This window comes from Grus americana, chromosome Z (genome assembly GCF_028858705.1).
Source record: "Grus americana isolate bGruAme1 chromosome Z, bGruAme1.mat, whole genome shotgun sequence".
NCBI classification, from domain to species: domain Eukaryota; kingdom Metazoa; phylum Chordata; class Aves; order Gruiformes; family Gruidae; genus Grus; species Grus americana.
In genome coordinates, this window is record NC_072891.1 from 70,696,452 (window position 1) to 70,713,724 (window position 17,273).

A 17,273-nucleotide genomic window follows, 5' to 3' on the forward strand; every position below is an offset into this window, starting at 1 on the left:
TGGTGGAGTCACCATCCCTGGAGGTGTTCAAAAAATGTGTTGATGTGGCACTTCAGGACGTGGTTTAGTAGGTATGGTGGTGTTGGGTTGGCAGTTGAACTTGATGATCTTAAAGGTCTTTTCCAACCTTAAAGATTCTGTGATTCTATATGTTTTTTAAAATGAGGGGGGAAATGGAGTAGATTCTGAAAAGCAACCATTTTTATCAATACCTTAAATCTGTTTGAAGTGAAAACCATTATTTATTAAATTAATCATTAAGGTCTATACTTCAAAAACTGGGAAGTCATCAGTGCTTCCATTCTGAGGTTTAATGTAAGTGGTGATATTTCTGTCTATGTCCATAGCAAATCTAACAATTTACTATTCTATCACAGGAGGTGGAGAAAAAGCTCGTAAGCTTCACACATCAAGAGGAAAGCTGTTACCCAGAGAGAGAATTGACAGGCTTATTGATCCTGGGTAAGTACTTTCTTTTTTTAAAAACACTTCAGGTACTCTTTTGCAGGTAAGTACTGCAACAGGCTTGTTTCCTCTTTAGTTTCCATAAACACTGGCAAATAACACAGCTGAAATTTTACAGAAGTGTTCTTTGAAATACCTCTTTTTTAAAAAAAATCATTTTAAAAAACTTAGATTCAAAGGCAAATATGACTGATTCCTTTTTAAAATCATGTTATATTTGTCATTATTCAGGTCTCCGTTCCTGGAGTTCTCCCAGTTTGCAGGTTACCAGTTGTATGGTAATGAAGAGGTACCAGCAGGAGGCATTATCACAGGCATTGGACGAGTATCTGGGTGAGAGGTACCACTGTTCTACATTATTGATGATATGAAAAGGAAGAAGGTACAATTTTGTTTAGTTTCCACTATTAAGCTATTAGCATTTTCAATTTCTGACACCCAAAAAATCAGCAAAGTTGGTATCTTAATTTGTTCAGTCTTTTAGCTAAAAGGAAGTGATTCTACAATTTTTTTAGTTAGTATATCCCATATTGAAGCATTGCACATATAAAGTTTCTGGTGTCCGATGAAGGGAATAGATTAGTTCATCAGTATGGCAAGTTTCAAAAAATAGAGTAGTATTGTAGGCTAAGAATTAGTTTTGCTCACTGAAAGTACTTCCAAGGCTATTGTTGAAATTAAATATGATGCTATACAGAATTATTTTAGGGAGTTAAGGGGCTGTGAAACAGGACATCATAGTACTGTGACTGTTGTTACAATGCAGATGTGAGGGAACGCAAGTGAGGACAGCTCTTTTTGAGCATCAGGGCTTCAAGGGTCCTTAGCATGTTGTAGTTCTTAATCAACAAACATACTTATTCATTAGAAATATTTTTCTCTCACAACTTTTTTTTTTAGGGTGGAATGCTTGATTGTTGCTAATGATGCAACTGTCAAAGGTGGTACCTATTATCCCATCACTGTTAAGAAACATTTACGTGCTCAAGAAATTGCAATGCAAAATCATCTCCCTTGCCTTTATTTGGGTAAGTCCCATTGCAGAAATAGCAAATGTACTTTGTTTAAGAGCAGCTCAGGACCTCTAGATAAGGCACTACTTCTGTAAATAAATGTTGTTGAGAGTGACATGTCCCCACATTTGACTAACTGGGAAGACACTTTACCAGTGACTTAAGTATATAACAAAAAGACATGTTAATATATTTTTATTCACTCTAGTTGATTCAGGAGGAGCAAATTTACCTCGGCAAGCAGAAGTATTTCCAGATCGAGATCATTTTGGCCGTATTTTCTATAATCAGGCAGTCATGTCTTCACAAGGAATTCCACAGGTAATTTGCTTTCACTTAAGAATGAAATGTACTAATTAGTTTTTATGATCACTGCCTTTATCTGTTTTCAATGCTTGTACTCATGCTTTGTTTTTGATAGCACTGTGTTGTGCTGACCTGAAGGCCCAGTCTGGGGATTGGAGGCACTGTAAACACAATAACTGTCCACAAGAAGTCATTATAGTTTTGAAGAAGCTGTTGTCTCTCTTGGCCTTAGTGTTAATGACATGATCTACCTGCTCCTATCTTGGAGTGGGAGAAAAAGGGACTTGACAACATGGTGTATAGGGCCATGTGAGGAAGCACTAGGAAATCTCTTGAAACAGTTGATTATTCTGCGTCAGTGCTGTAAAGGTGATGACCCCTTTGATGATAGCTAGTAAATGAGACGTACTTTCTACTAATAGGGGTATGTGTATATTTATATATCCATTTTATACACTGATATGAGGTTATTTTCTAACATATTAATGATGTATAGAATTGCCATTAGTCACAGTTCCTGGATTTAGAAGTGGGTTTGTGTCATGGGTATTTCAGGAGTGTGTTGGGGTCAGTTTTTCAATGCTGGTGGCATGCTAGGGTTGGTGCATGTCTGGATCTGTTACTCATGAAGAATGTAGAACTCTTTGGGGGTGTGATTGCTGATGGCAGCCTTGGCTGCAGTGACAGTGGAGGGCAGAGTATTAAGGTCCCGATGGAGGTGAGGAAGGTAGGTAGCTGGATAAACACACTGGGCTTCAGGAGAGTAGTCCTGGGCTTGTTAAGGGAATTGTCAGCAGGTACCTGTCAGAGGCTGGCCTGGAGGGCATAGGAGTCCATGGTCTTTGAAGATAACCTCCTCTCAACAAAGGGGCGCTCCAGGAAAGCAGACAAGTGGGTCATTCCTGCAGAGCTGCTGTCTAGTCAGTCAACTCCCACCCTCTTCATATGGTTGCGTAGCCCTCTCATATAACTGCCTCTTACTCCCCTTTGCAGGCCAAAGAATTCAAGGTTACTTAGCTGTCCTTCCTACAGAAAGTGTTTCATGCCTTTGATGATCCTAGTTTACCTTCTGTAAATTTTTCCCAGGTCTCGTTATATCTTTTTTGAAATGAAGGAGCCAAACTGCACTAATCAGTATGTCAACTAGTGATGGATTTATTTAATAGCATAATGATATTCACTATTCTCTTGTCTATTCCTTTGCCAGTAGTTCCTAACACCTCTGATTGATTGTTTTTTTGACTGCTGAGCAGTAAGCTGGTGTTTTCACTGAATTGTCTTAATTTCAAGAGCCTTCTCCTAAATGTAGTTGTCAGTTCAATGCCTATTACTGTATACTGGCTGGATGAAAGAAGGTGAAAAAAATTTTCAGGATATTCCACCTGAGAAGAAAAATTGTTTTAGAACATTAGGCTTAGAAATAGGTGTTGGCACCTCAAGTAGAGTAAATGTTTAGCTAACTTGCTGTTTCATCTGAGTACTGTCATGAAAGTATTTCACCACCGTATTGTTTTGACATACTCGACCATCGAACTCACCACTAATGTAAAGTGGAAATAGGACCTTATTTTGTTCATTCTTACCAACATCTGTCATTGAGAGGCATGGTTGGGCTGGAATCATTTTTATTTATTCTCTGTGAGAAGCTGTGCTTGTTTGAATCTCCTAGTCCAAAAGGAAGAAGTAGAAGCTAATACTTCCTTTCAGTGTGAAGCAGATGCACCAATCAAGAATGAAGTATCCCATCTGACTCATCCTTACATGGCAGACATTGGCTTTGCATAATTTCTGAGGAAACTACATTTGTTACCTTAATACCTTTTTGGCACATTTTGGAAGCAAGTCAGACTTCAAATCTTCAACTGTCTTTTCCTCTGCTTGAATCGTGAAATCCAAGGCTGAAGATTCCAACAATCTCTTTAGAAAGTCTGACATAATTTAACTTCTGCAGTTCTTTTTTTTTTCCAACAGTAAAAGTGGAGCAATTGTAGTGATTAGTTAAGTCTCCAGAGGAAAAGCACTGCGTAAAAATATTTAGGCAAAAAGACAGTTTGCAAGCTGGCCACCCTGCAGAGTCACTGATAAGTCTGGGTTGTACTTTAGATTTAGATGTGAATAAAATTGGTCCCAGCATTTTTGTGGAACAGCAGGTGTCAAAGGAGATGGTCACAGGGCTGTTTAGCTGAATTATCTTTTTAGGAGAAGTTTTCATAAACCTTATTTTTGCTGAAGACTCCAATCATTATATGGTATGGGAGTGGTGGTTTTTAGATGTTATGTCAAAGACGAATATGTAAACCCAGATTGCAAAACTGAAATTACTGGCGTTAGGCATGACCTTTCCAGATATGCCTGGCCCTAAAGTCATGCTGGTATTTTCCTGAGTATCTTGAAACAACTTTAACATATTTGTAAAGTTCCTTATAAAGTTGAATTTGGTTTTATTTCGATTACCATATAGTGTTGCATTAAGAGTAGCATTGTACTCCTATACAATAAAAAGTAAGCGTTGGAAAGATTTGCCTTTTATTAAAACACATTTTTGTTTGGTATGACACTGATCAAAGTTTCATTTTCTTAAAATATTTACAGGAAACCAAGAAAAATATTTTACTGAAGTGCTTCCTTCATTTAAAGGATGTAATAAAAGTGTATTTTGTTTAGGAGATGTTTCTATCCTTTGTTCCATTTCAGAAGGGCACTATTAACATTCGTAAATCTACTATTGATTCTATGCTAACAGACTGTGGTAGCTAGAATAATTTTCCATGTCTGAGACGATGTTTCATTAGGAAATGGTGTTAGGAAATTATGCTCCCTCTCATTTCCATTCTGGTTAATTCTTCTGACATGGGAGTCTGGGTGTTGTTAGTTTTCTACCTGCTCTTTTTTGTTGTGGCCTGCCTGGAGATCTGTTTCATCAATTCATCATCCCTTCTCAATTTTGCCCTTAAAAAATTTTGCCCTTTTTTTTTTTTTTCCCCCCAGTTGCCTATGGTGCTTTTCCGCTTTTACCTGTGACTAATTTATTATACTCCTACTGCAGCTTTAAATTGCATTGATGTGTGTATGGCTGTGAATCAGAAAGCTCTGATTAGCTACTCATTGACTGCTTCCTAAGCTCTCTCACACCCATATGCTGCATGGATACAATGGGGAGCTGATCAGTGGGTACGAAGCTGAGTATGTGCGTCCAGAACTGTTGATTTTTGTTGCGCTTTTAAATAATTTCCTATGCAGTAATTCAAAGAATGAAGTCAGGAAGTAGCACATTAGTTGGGAATTTGAGATTGTGCTATTTGTCAGGTAGATTTGGGGTTTTCCAATACGTACATGTTCCAATTTATGTATTGGAAAAAGTAACACCTCAGTTGAAGTGTAAATGCTAGCATATTTTTCAGCATAAGCACGGTAAAATTAAGAGTAGGAAAAACCCACAAATCCTGGGGAAAAAAAAAAATGAACTTTTTCTCCTGGTTTCTCCCATTTCTAGAAGCTTATCTTATCTTTGTATTTACCTGGAGGTATTTATTAATGCACAACAGAAATACTGCAGATTAATCATGTGACTCTGAATATAGTTTAAGATACTGAAAACTGTGCTGAAAAAGCTGTTTGATTTGATGACATAATTCATCTACTCCTGCTTTAGATACAGGTAATGTGATTTGGAAGTTTTATTTCTGCATGCTGATTTCTTTGAAGAGCAAATATTAAATTATCATTTAACACAGAACACTACTTGATGTCACTTTAGAAATATTTCAAAACAAAATTAACATAATTTAATTTAAAATATTTTTTTTGTGGTCATGAAAGAGTTAGACTAGACAATTACTTTCTTATTGTCTGCCTTTTCCATACGAGTATTCCATTTCTTCTGCTTTTACAAGGTGTTTCGAAAGGGTCTTTGGAGGAGCTCCCGTGAAGAAGTTAAGTGAGAAAATTCACTTTCGTGATCATATGCTGCTACAGTATTTATCATGTCTGGGGTCAAGTCAGTTTTGTAAAAGTGTCACCAAAATATTACTGGTAGAAAATGTTCATTGGGTAGATATTAATCTCAAAATTAGTCATAAGGATGAAGCAGAGATTATTCATGCTAAAGCCTATAAAAGATACTCGACATATCTTGAAGGGGCAGAGTTAATTAGTTGATCCATTGAAGAACTGAAGTTACTTACTAGTAGATGCGAGGAGTTTTCTTGGAAGGATGTTGACATTGGTGAACTTATGCCAGTGAGCAACAACTCAAGCTCTGACTTAAGCTAAATACCAGGAGCAGCCTCTAGGTTTCAATCTTTTACCATTCATCAGTAAAAACAAATTTCATGATAGAATGTGTGCCTCTTCAAATGTTTCCCATACAAAGCTCATGGTACTTCATATATGAATTTTCCTGCAGGGTAGCCTGGAGATCATAGTTTAAGAGACTGTTGAAAACTAGAGAGATTCCCTGTTTTTTTGAGGAAAAGCTAAAACATGAATAAAAAGTTTGCTCTGTTAGGCAAAAATAATCTTGTAGTGCTGTCCCACAACCTTTATTAAAATCAGTACAATCTATAATGGTAGTATGTGCATTTGCTATTTTTAAGGGTTGGACAATTCATTAACTTGTGTTTTCTGTTTTCCCAACAGATAGCAGTAGTAATGGGATCCTGCACAGCAGGAGGGGCATACGTACCTGCGATGGCTGATGAAAGTATTATTGTTGGCAAACAGGGAACAATATTCCTGGGAGGGCCACCACTGGTAAGGACACAGAAGTTTCTACTGCTATAGCCCCAAAAAAATTTGTGCTATTGACAATTTTACAGCTTAAACTATGGAGACCTTTCTTGGTGAGATATTTCCAGATATTCTGTAGATTAGTTTGCATTTTTGAAGTATATCTGAATGTTTATATCCTAAATTAGATCTTTTCTATCCGTTAACAGGTGTGTATATATAAATCAGACTTTGATAAGGTGTTTTGATGGTACTGCTTTTAGATTGCCATGCATGTTTTAAATTATGAAAATGCTTTATATATTCAGTTATTTAGTCTCTAGGTTTGACTTGAAATAAAAAATAAATACAAGCATGTATATTGTATCTCGAAGTCAAGATCAGAGAACTTCAGAAGCAGGATGATCTGCTATATTTTATGTCAGTTTGCAGACAAGGGAGATGCACTTACGATGGAGTTTGTCATCATTTCCTTACTTTCTTAGTAAGGAAATTGTTTCTAAGGAAACTGACCTAAAGAACTTCTGTGAATTAAAACTTTCTTTATTGTGGAACTCAGTGGAATTTGTGACTGTGCAAAATACTGCAGCATAAGACAGCTTTAAAATTATAGTAGCTTGGCTCCAACAGGAAAAGGAGTGCAGGAGGGGGGTTTATTTTTTTTAAAAACAGCTGTACCAGTGTATGTTCTAGTGTAGGCTCAGTTTTATACTAGTACAAATAATAATCTTTGCTAACAAAGATTATTTTACTTAACACAACTTTTATGAGAAGAAGGAATTTCTACTTATGTTAGTGCTAGAGCTAACAGGTAGGGCTGCACCCAGCAAAACTATTCTAGTCTCAGAGAAGTCTGGCTGGATAAACTTGCCTTTTTTTTTTTTTTTAAAATAGTCAAAATATTTGTCTTATTGAACAAGCTGGTCTGAGGCTTTGTTTTGATTATAGTCATTTGGGAACTTTTAGGCGTGCTGCCTGTGACAAAGCAAAGTGCAAAGCAGATGTCTCTCAAAAGTCCTTCCAACTTGAGCAGGCCTAAATGGAGAAATCACTTTGTAACAACATTGTTAATGAAGATACTGCTCCACCCAATTCCTGTAGTAACAGAGGAGGGGGAGTCTGCTGGAACTCAATTCTTTCCACCACTTAACATACTGGGAAAATGCGGCAGGTCCCATAAACTATGGGAAGACAACCACTGACAGATTTTTTTGTTGACCAGTTCCTAAGGCATGATTGTGTTAATTTCATTAAAAGCATGCTGAACTTACCTGTGATGTCATTGGGTGTTTACTTGTATAGCACTGCTCTCATTTCCACAGTACGTTATTTGCATTTCATTCTTTTCCTTTACTTTAGGATGTTTGTTTTCCCACTGTGTCATCTTGATACTAAAAGTGGATTTAGCATTTTATACCCTTTTTCCTTCCAAAGTTCAGTGTATAGATGGATTTTTAATTTTTGTGCAGCTTAAAAAAAAAGTCTCATCATTTATGCAGACATACTTTTCTGTGGCTGGTAAATGCTAATTACTGTTCCAGAACATCTTAAATAAATGCTGAATGTAACTGGCATATTGAAAGCAGTGGGAACACACACACACACCTGTAAGTACAGACACTTTGTTGTCTACCGTAATAAAGTAATGCATTTAGCTTGAAGTATTTTATTATTTCAGTGGAGGCTTTCAAATTGACAAGCAGAACAAAGTAATCGACAAAAGCAGATGAAGTAATTAATAGCAACTATGTCACTTCATGCTAATTTATTTGCAGCTCATTAGAATTTAGAATTCTAGAATTTCTTTGTTAGAATGTCTTTGGCAGCAATTGTTTCAAATGTCTTACTAGGTCTCTGTTCCTTTTTGTCTTGTATTAGTCTCAGCTTGTTGTTTATAAGTAAACAAAGACAAATCCTTCCTCAAAATTAAGCAATTTTCTGTAAATTTATCACTGTAATTAACTATTAGGAGTTTCGTGGTGAAAAGTGGCATAAATACAAATGAAGATATCAGTCGAGAATAATATTAGTTGAGTGAGTAACATTGGGTGATTCATACATCTTTTTATTGAGATAAGGAAATTAGTATGGTGAGAGAACTGAACTTTTACATCAGACTGTTATTAGCTTGGTTACTGTGTTACAAATAACTGCTTCAGTTGCAGGAACACCTGAGCTGTCTTAAGTACAAACTAGGTCCGGGACAGTTCATTAGCTTAGAGCCAGTGGCATATAAGGTGGCAGTACTGCCTCTGAGGCTTGCTCAGGTTCAGATTAATTTGTTGCAGAAGCTCAGCTAATAAATCTGAAAGACGTAAGAAAACTCAGCTCTTCTGACACAGCATTTCCATTGACAAGAGTGCTGCACACCTCAAGTGATTCTATGTTAGAGCTGGAAAGGTTCATCAGACCCTGGGAGACCCTTTGGGTGCACTGAGTAATGTGTCCTGGAGAGCTTACTCAAAGCCAATTTCTTTCAAGGTGCGGCATTAAGCAGGTACAAAATAAGGCAGCTAATACCCAGTAGTACCCAGGAAGCTGGCTAGGAAGCTGAAAAAAAGAGAACCAGACTCTTCTGTTCTAAGAGGATGGTAATCGTTTAACATCACAAGGAAATTTAGGTTATACGTGGGTATCACTGAGATGTAGCACAGGAGACTTTTGCCTGGATAGTCAGCTGAAAAAGGGTGGCCCAAGTCAGGTCTCAAAGGGAAGACTTGGCTAGGCAATCAGTGATTGCAAGAATGTTGTGAAGTTAGAAAGGAGAAAAACTTTTCACCACTTCCAGAGGAAGGTTTCACAGCTATCCTCCAATTTAATTTGTTCCTTAGCAACCTGCAGATGTAATGATCCTTATCTTTGTGCGTATAGATCAAACTTTAATATCACTACCTGTCAGCTTTTCTGCTTGGTAGAGCTTTTCGTATTCTCACTGAAAATATTTTGCTTGTCTTTCTCTAAGCATCAAAATTACTTCAGACTCCCATAGAAACTTCCATTCCATGTTGTAGCAGATATTGTAGCCATTATTGTGGATGCTCCGTTCCCCAAAATGTCTTTCCTATATGAAGAAGATTGGATTGGATTTTATCACTCACCTGCCTAAAACAAAACATCCTAAGGAAGCAAAAGAAAATCCCTGATGTTAGTTATAATTAGTCTTGGGATGTGTGTTCTTAAAGAAAAGTGAATTGCAGGTACAGTCCAAAGTCTATAGTGCAATTTTCCTTGACCTTCTTTTTAGAAAGGTGAGGACTTACGACTTCATGAACAGATAGATTTCAATAGTAAGAGAAGTGTCACAGTAGTAGTAATATCTAGGGCCATTCTTCTGCACACCCCCAAGCTGAGGAATCTATATCCTTACCTTTGGCAATACTGCTTTGGTAGCTCAGGATGCTGTGTTGACTTGTAGGCTTCTCCATCCCATTCCAGAAACTGCTGATTCTTCCTTCCCCAGGGAAAAATTGTTAATTTCTGTGCTCAGCGGTGAAGGAAGGTCTGGTGGTAAGGGATACGTTTGTCAAATTACTGCATATTTATGTGCTGGGGATTCTTCTACGTGTCAGCCTGATATATTGTGGGAAATGCATATTTTCTCTAAAGTTTGTGTTCATTTCTCCTGATGATTGCTAGCTGAAGTAGCTTGAACAGGGATTTCTTTGAAAATCCCCACGTCTTGTCAAGGCTCTATTTGCAGTCTGTTAGAATTTAATTATTTTTTTAATTAAAGAATTAATCTTTCTTAAGTTTAAGAAAGTTAGTACTATTTAAACTACAGCTTGTTGAATACTCCGTAGCACTGCAGTACCTGGGAAAGTGATGGAGCAAATAATCTTGGAAGCTATTTCCAAAACTACTATGGACAGGAAGGTGACTGTCAGTACTAAGTGTGGATTTCCAATGGGGAAATGAGGCCTGACCAAACTGATAGCCCTCTATGCTGAGATGACTGGTTCAGTGGAAGCAGAGAGAGCAGTGGATGTTATTTATGTTGACTTTGACAAGGCTTTTGACACTGTCTTCCATTACATCCTCAACAAACTGATGAAGTATGGACTGAGTAAATGGGCAGTGATGTGGTCTGAGAACTGGCTGAACTTCTGGGCTCAAGCTGGAGGTCAGTTACTAGTGGTGTACCCCAGAGGTCAGTACTGGGACCAATACTGTTTAACATCTTCATTGATGACCTAGGCAATGGTTCAGAGTTCACTGTCAGCAAATTTGCAGATGATAAAAACCTGTGAGGAGTGATTAATAGAGTAAATGATTGCCTTTCAGACAGACCTCAACAGGCTGAAGAAAGGGACTGAACGGAACATTTTGAAGTTAAACAGAGCTGGTAAATGCTCCTTGGAAGGAATAATCCTGGACAACAGAATGGGCTGGGGACCAACTAGTTGGAAAGATGCTTGGCAAAAAAGGCACTGTAGGTCCTGGTTGAACATGAACCAGCAATGCACCCTTGCAACAAAGGCAGCCAGCAACATCCTGGGCATGCATTAGGGAGTGTTGCCAGCAAGTCAAGGGTGCTCATTCTTCCCATCTGTTCAGCCCTTGAGGTGCACATTTGGGGTCCTAGGTCCAGCACTGGGCTTTCCAGACCAAGACATACTCTAGTGAGTCAGTGAAGGTCCGTAAAGCTGATGAAGGGACTGGAGCATATGTGATATGAGGAGAGCCTGAGAGAGCTGGGACTTTTCAGCCTGGTGAAAAGATGGCTCGGGGGAATCTATCCATGTGGATGAATACCTTGCAGGGGGGAGTAAAGATAGTAGGGCCAGACTTCTCATTGGTACCTAGTGACAGGTCAAGAGGCTACAAGGGACAAACTGAAATATAGGAAATTCTATTTAGATGTAAGAAAACACTTTTTTACTGCAAGGGTGGTCATGCTGAACCAAGTTGTCCAGAGAGGTTGTGGAGTCTTCATCCTTGGAGATATTCAAAACAGCTGTACCTGGTCATGAGCAACCTCCTCTGGTTAACCCTGCTTTGAGCAGGGAGTTAAACTAGACAATCTCCCAGTGTGGCTGACAGGGTCCACAACTCTAATTCTATGATTTGGACAAGGTAAATTTCACCTCTGTGGAAGAGGAAAAAAGCTATTTTTCTAAAGTGTATTAAGAACATAGAATCATGGAATGATTTGGGTTGGAAGGGACCTTCAAGATCATCTAGTTCCAACCCCCCTGCCGTGGGCAGGGACGCCCTCCACTAGAGCATGTTGCTCAAACCCCATCCAGCCTGGCCTTGAACACTTCCAGGGAGGGGACATCCACAACCTCTCTGGGCAACCTGTGCCAGTGTGTCACCACCCTAATAGTGAAGAATTTCTTCCTAATATCTAATCCAAATCTGCCGTCTTTCAGCTTAAACCCATTCCCTCTTGTCTTATCACCACATGCCCTTGTAAACAGTCCCTTTCCAGCTTTCATGTAGGCCTCTTCAGGTACTGGAAGGGTGCTATAAGGGGTTCCCGAAGCCTTCTCTTCTCCAGGCTGAACAACCCCCACTCTCTCAGCCTGTCCTCATAGGAGAGGTTCTCCAGCCCTCTGATCATCTTTGTGGTCCTCCTCTGGACTCTCTCCAACAGCTCCGTATCTCAGGGCTGCTCTTAATCCAGTCTCTGCCCAGCCTGTAGTTGTGCTTGGGATTGTCCTGACCCACATGCAGGACCTTGCACTTGGCCTTGTTGAATTTCATGCGGTTCGCACAGGCCCACTTCTCGAGCTTGTTTAGGTCCCTCTGGATGGCATCCCTTCCCTCCAGTGTGTCAACTGCCCCACACAGCTTGGTGTCATCAGTGAACTTGCTGAGGACATAACTCGATCCCACTGTCCATGTCACCCACAAAGATGTTAAATAGCACTGGTTCCAATACCAACCCCTGAGGAGCACCACTTATCACTGGTCTCCACTTGGACATGCATTCCAAGTGTCTTCTGTGCTAATAGAAATCAGTGCTCCGTTCAGATTTGTTCAAAGTTCTGCAGTAGTCACAGAATCACAGTATGTTCTAACTGCATATGGTGTCAGACACATAAAGAGAGATGTATAGAATTATTTTATAGAATCATAAAATCATTTCATTTGGAAAAGACCTTTAAGATCATCAAGTCCAACCATTAACCTAGCACTGCCAAGTCCACCACTAAACCATGTCCCTAAGGACTACATCTACACATTGTTTAATACATCCAGGGGATGGTGATTCAACCACTTCCCTGAGCAGCCTGTTCTAGTGCTTGATAACCCTTTTGGTGAAGAAATTTTTCTGAATTTCTCTTAAAAGTATGTTCTTCTGTTTGTTGTTTAATGGAGACGCAAGTTAATTATGTCTCTGACAGGAACTTTTTTGTTAATTAGTATTAGAATGCCACACCTTCGTGTTACATGGGTAGCCATTCAAATTTAAAAGCAAAAATCCTACTAGTAAAGAAATCTCTATACTTCATTTTACAAGCTTAGCAGTTTGGAAGTGTGTGTGTGTATATTTATGTATTTTTATATTTATATATTTAGTGTGCTTTGGGTTTAGGCACAAAACTTGGAAATGGAATCTGTTTTGGAAGTGATGATAGTTTTGTCTTCCCTTGTCTGTTATGCTGCTTCTGTACTCTCTGTGCGTGATGAGTAATGGTTTCACCAGCTTGCAAGGAATCCTTTTCAAAGCAGTTACAGTAGAGCAGAAATGCATTAAGTTTGTTGGTTTTTTTGTTTTTTTTTTTACTATGCAGTAAATCATACTGCTTTGTTTTAAGAAGTTCACTCACTCTCGAGTTTTCATGTCAGGTCTAAGATTTGACATAACTAGGATTTGATTATGCATTCCAGGTATTTTTATGGAGACATCATACATGATCCAAGCAGTTTTATGCCATTAATATGCTTTTTAAAGAAAATTATCCATACTAAATTATTGTGTGTTTAATGGAATATTTCAAAAATGAAAACTGCTAATGACTGTTGTACAGTTAATATTTAAAGAAGTTAAAATTCACAGAAGAGTTTGTGTAGAGAAAGCAAAGTCAAAGAATGCTAAGTTTCAACTAAGATATTGTTTGTTTGAAACAATGCAGCAAAGTATCACGTTTGAAATTGCTTAAGTGCTAAAAAACTTGTGAAAATGCATGTTCATATATCTAAAGGGTGTGTAAGTATACTGACACTAATAATGGGCACAGCAATAAATACAACAGTAAGTGGAGAATCTTTCTTAATAAAACCTACATATTAATCCTAGAATAAAGATACAAAGGCAGAGAAATTAAGTAATTGTGACAAGATTCTGTGTGTCGTGGTTTAACCCCAGCTAGCACCACGCAGCCGTTTGCTCACTTCCCCACAAGGGGATGGGGAAGAGAATCAGAAGAGTGAAAGTGAGAAATCTCATGGGTTGAGATAAAGACAGTTTAACAGGTAAAGCAAAAGCTACACACAAGCAAAGCAAGGCAAGGAGTTCATTCCCCACTTCCCATGGGCAGGCAGGTGTTCAGCCATCTCCAGGAAAGCAGGGCTCCAGCACGTGTAATGGTGACTTGGGAAGATAAACACCATCACTCCAAATGTCTCCCCTTCCTTCTTCTGCCCCCAGCTTTATATGCTGAGCATGATGCCGTATGGTATGGAGTGTCCCTTTGGTCAGCTGGGGTCAGCGGTCCCGGCTGTGTCCCCTCCCAACTCCTTGTGCACCCACAACCCACTCACTGGTGGGGTGGTGTGAGAAGCAGCAAAGGCCTTGGCTCTGTGTAAGCACTGCTCAGCAGGAACGAAAACATCCCTGTGTTATCAACACTGTTATCAGCACAAATCCACAACATAGCCCCATACCAGCTACTGTAACAAAAACTAAGTCCATCCCAGGCAAAACCAGCACACTGTGTTGTCACATTTTAAGTACTATGAGGGAGAGTAACTGAGGAAATAGTATTAATGAAGACGTATTTGCAAAGATCTTTTATAACTAAGCCAGTATAAATATTAATGCAAGACAAGTGTCAACTCTAAAGCTTATTTTCCTTTTCTCGTGGTAGGTTAAAGCAGCAACAGGTGAAGAGGTATCAGCAGAGGATCTTGGAGGGGCAGATCTTCACTGCAGGTTTAAAGAAATATTTTCCCAGAGTTGATTTCTTCCATCCCTTTTAACTTAGTAGGGTGTATTTTATTTTTAATTTTTATTTTATATTTTATTTTTGATTAGCTTATTTTATTTTTATTTTGTTTTATTTTAGTTTCTTAATTTATATTTAGGGGTTTTTTTACTATATTTAGATTTTAAAAATTAAGATTTTCTTTGTCCTTATCTGGTGCTGATGAATAATTTTATTAGAGTAGCATAGTTACCTTATGGTTTTTACCGCTTTAAAATACTTACATGTCTAATGTACTCCAGCATTACACATAATATGGAGGACTTTACTGTTTAATATTGACTGTTAACAGCATAATACACATTGAGAATAATATATTTTGCAGATTTTGTCTTTCTTACTGTCAATTAGAACTTACTACAAACGAGATCAGTATAGCTTGTGATTTTTGTAAGAGAATGCTTGTTATCAAAACAAAGAATTCTGTGCGCTTTCTAGTTCTAAAATGAAAAGAATAGTAAAGCTAGGTATTACTGTACAATAAATGCTTCATTTTACTTCATTGAAGTGAATAAAAATTATTTTTAAGGACAGCTCATAACATTTCTGTAAATATATGTTTTCTTTATAATTTCAAAAGAATTTTCATTTCTATTTGAACAATGTTTGTCATCTTTTATATTGTCATTTAGATTTTTTACTTCCTAGAGTTGCTATTTTATGTCATGACTGATAACTTGAATGTACTGTTTCAAAGAAAAGTTCAGGCATGGGTTTTATTTTGAGAGTAATTTTTTAACAAAACATGGAGAGCTGTATTGTAGCATCTATATTTTAAAGATAAATATAAAAGTTTTAAAGTCTTAAAAATTTTTAAAACCTCAAATTTTCATTGTCAGATTTTTTTTAAGTCTTAATATTGCTATTGTTATTTATATACAGAAAATCTGGTGTAACAGATCATTATGCTTTGGATGACAATCATGCACTTCATCTAGCAAGGAAAGCTGTAAGAAGTTTAAATCTCCAAAAGAAAGTAGATGTAAGTGTATGTAAGAATATGAAAACACTGCATTATTTAAATTAGGAATGCTTTTCTTCACCTGATTTATAGAACCTATTTTTTGTCTCTGACTTTAGACACTTTGAAAATGGAAGTTACTGATCCTGTCCTTAAAGATTTCTCTCATGTTTCAGTTCTGCAATTACAATCCTGCTGCATTATTCCAAATAAAATCACTGGGATTACATGCAACTAGAACAGTGCTTCAGAATGACAGACTTGTGCTTTAACCCAGTCTTGCAACGTGCTTAATTTAATTTTAAGCCCACATGATCATTCCCGTGGACTTAAATTAAATACCTGCTAAAGCATCTTTTTGAATACACATTTTCTGTGAATATTAATGAAGGGTATAAAACTGAGGGGATAAATCTAAATGATGTCATTGTGTTGATTTAAAAATTTGCTGTAGAAAACAGGATGGATAGCATATGGGGGAGGAATTGCCTTAACTTACTTTGGCAGGAGATGTGAGAGAGTGAATTGAAAATTAAAGCTCAGCAGCTGAAGGAAGGCAAAATTTTGTATTCAGTTGTGTGGCAAAAATCTTCATCAGTTTTTCAGAATACTACCTGCCTAATAGGACACAGGGGGAAAGTAAGCCAATGGGAGGATAGACTTAATTTTTGATAACATGGAAGAAATGGAGCACATGTGGAGGTATGCACAAGAATAGAAATAAAGGTAACAGTAAGTGAGAAAGTGTTATCAGCCTTCAGTTCAAGAAATATGATCTTTACGCAAAATGAGGATGAGACAGAACAGGCATTTTGATGTCGTTGGTGAAGACAAGACTGTGCTCAGAGCAGTTGGTAAATGTTTGGGGTTTTTAAGTCATAATGTGGATTAATGATTCCTTGTTGTGTAAATTGTTAAATTGCCACAGGTGACTATAGAACCATCAGAAGAGCCTTTATTTCCTGCTGATGAAATATATGGAATAGTGGGCGACCAGCTAAAAAGAAACTTTGATGTCAAAGAGGTATGAATATAAATGCACGATTCCCATGCCTATATATGCATGCACTCAGTTTTTGTGCAGGAGATCTTTCTTTATATCATCACAGGTTGCCTCCAGAAATCTGATTTGAGTATATAGTGAATATTTAAAGTTCATAAAATCTTTTAATGTATCTTTTATATTTTTTGTCCAGCGGATCCGTTGCAATGGCAATGACATAATGCTTTTTGGTTATACTTTTAAGAAGGATGAGCAAGGGTGAGAGATTGATAACATTCTGAAAAAGCTGCCAGGAAATAGGAAACTTAATGTTGGCAAAGCATTCTATAGATTTGCCAAGTGATATGATAGCTTTCTTTTTCCCTTAATCTTGTGAAAGTAAAGATCAAATATTTAAATGTTTATGGAGTATAAGCACCCCAAACAATTCAGTGCTCTCCCAACCACATAGGGAGACTATTGTACTCTGCTGCAGGTCTAGTGTAATTATTTGCCTCAGTACCTTCATCCAAGACCACATCCTTTTTCATATTTTGCATAGATGACATTTTTAGAGCCTTTTTCACTACCAACCAAGCATTTATTTTAGGAAGAGTCTTAGTATGTACATTTCTTAAAATACTTTGTCAGAAATTACTAGGATT

General features: G+C 37.7%; 1 protein-coding gene across 2 annotated transcripts in view; it reads left to right on the top strand.

The window, feature by feature from the left end:
- MCCC2 (methylcrotonyl-CoA carboxylase subunit 2) overlaps positions 1 to 17,273 on the top strand; it is a 38,792-nt gene that overhangs the window by 7,741 nt on the left and 13,778 nt on the right. For both annotated transcript variants that reach the window (XM_054809495.1, XM_054809493.1), the window contains exons 3-10: positions 378 to 462; positions 697 to 798; positions 1,366 to 1,493; positions 1,687 to 1,799; positions 6,423 to 6,536; positions 14,549 to 14,613; positions 15,548 to 15,647; positions 16,555 to 16,650. In XM_054809495.1, the coding sequence (XP_054665470.1) occupies positions 378 to 462; positions 697 to 798; positions 1,366 to 1,493; positions 1,687 to 1,799; positions 6,423 to 6,536; positions 14,549 to 14,613; positions 15,548 to 15,647; positions 16,555 to 16,650 (803 nt within the window). The remainder of the gene's footprint in view (positions 1 to 377; positions 463 to 696; positions 799 to 1,365; positions 1,494 to 1,686; positions 1,800 to 6,422; positions 6,537 to 14,548; positions 14,614 to 15,547; positions 15,648 to 16,554; positions 16,651 to 17,273) is intronic.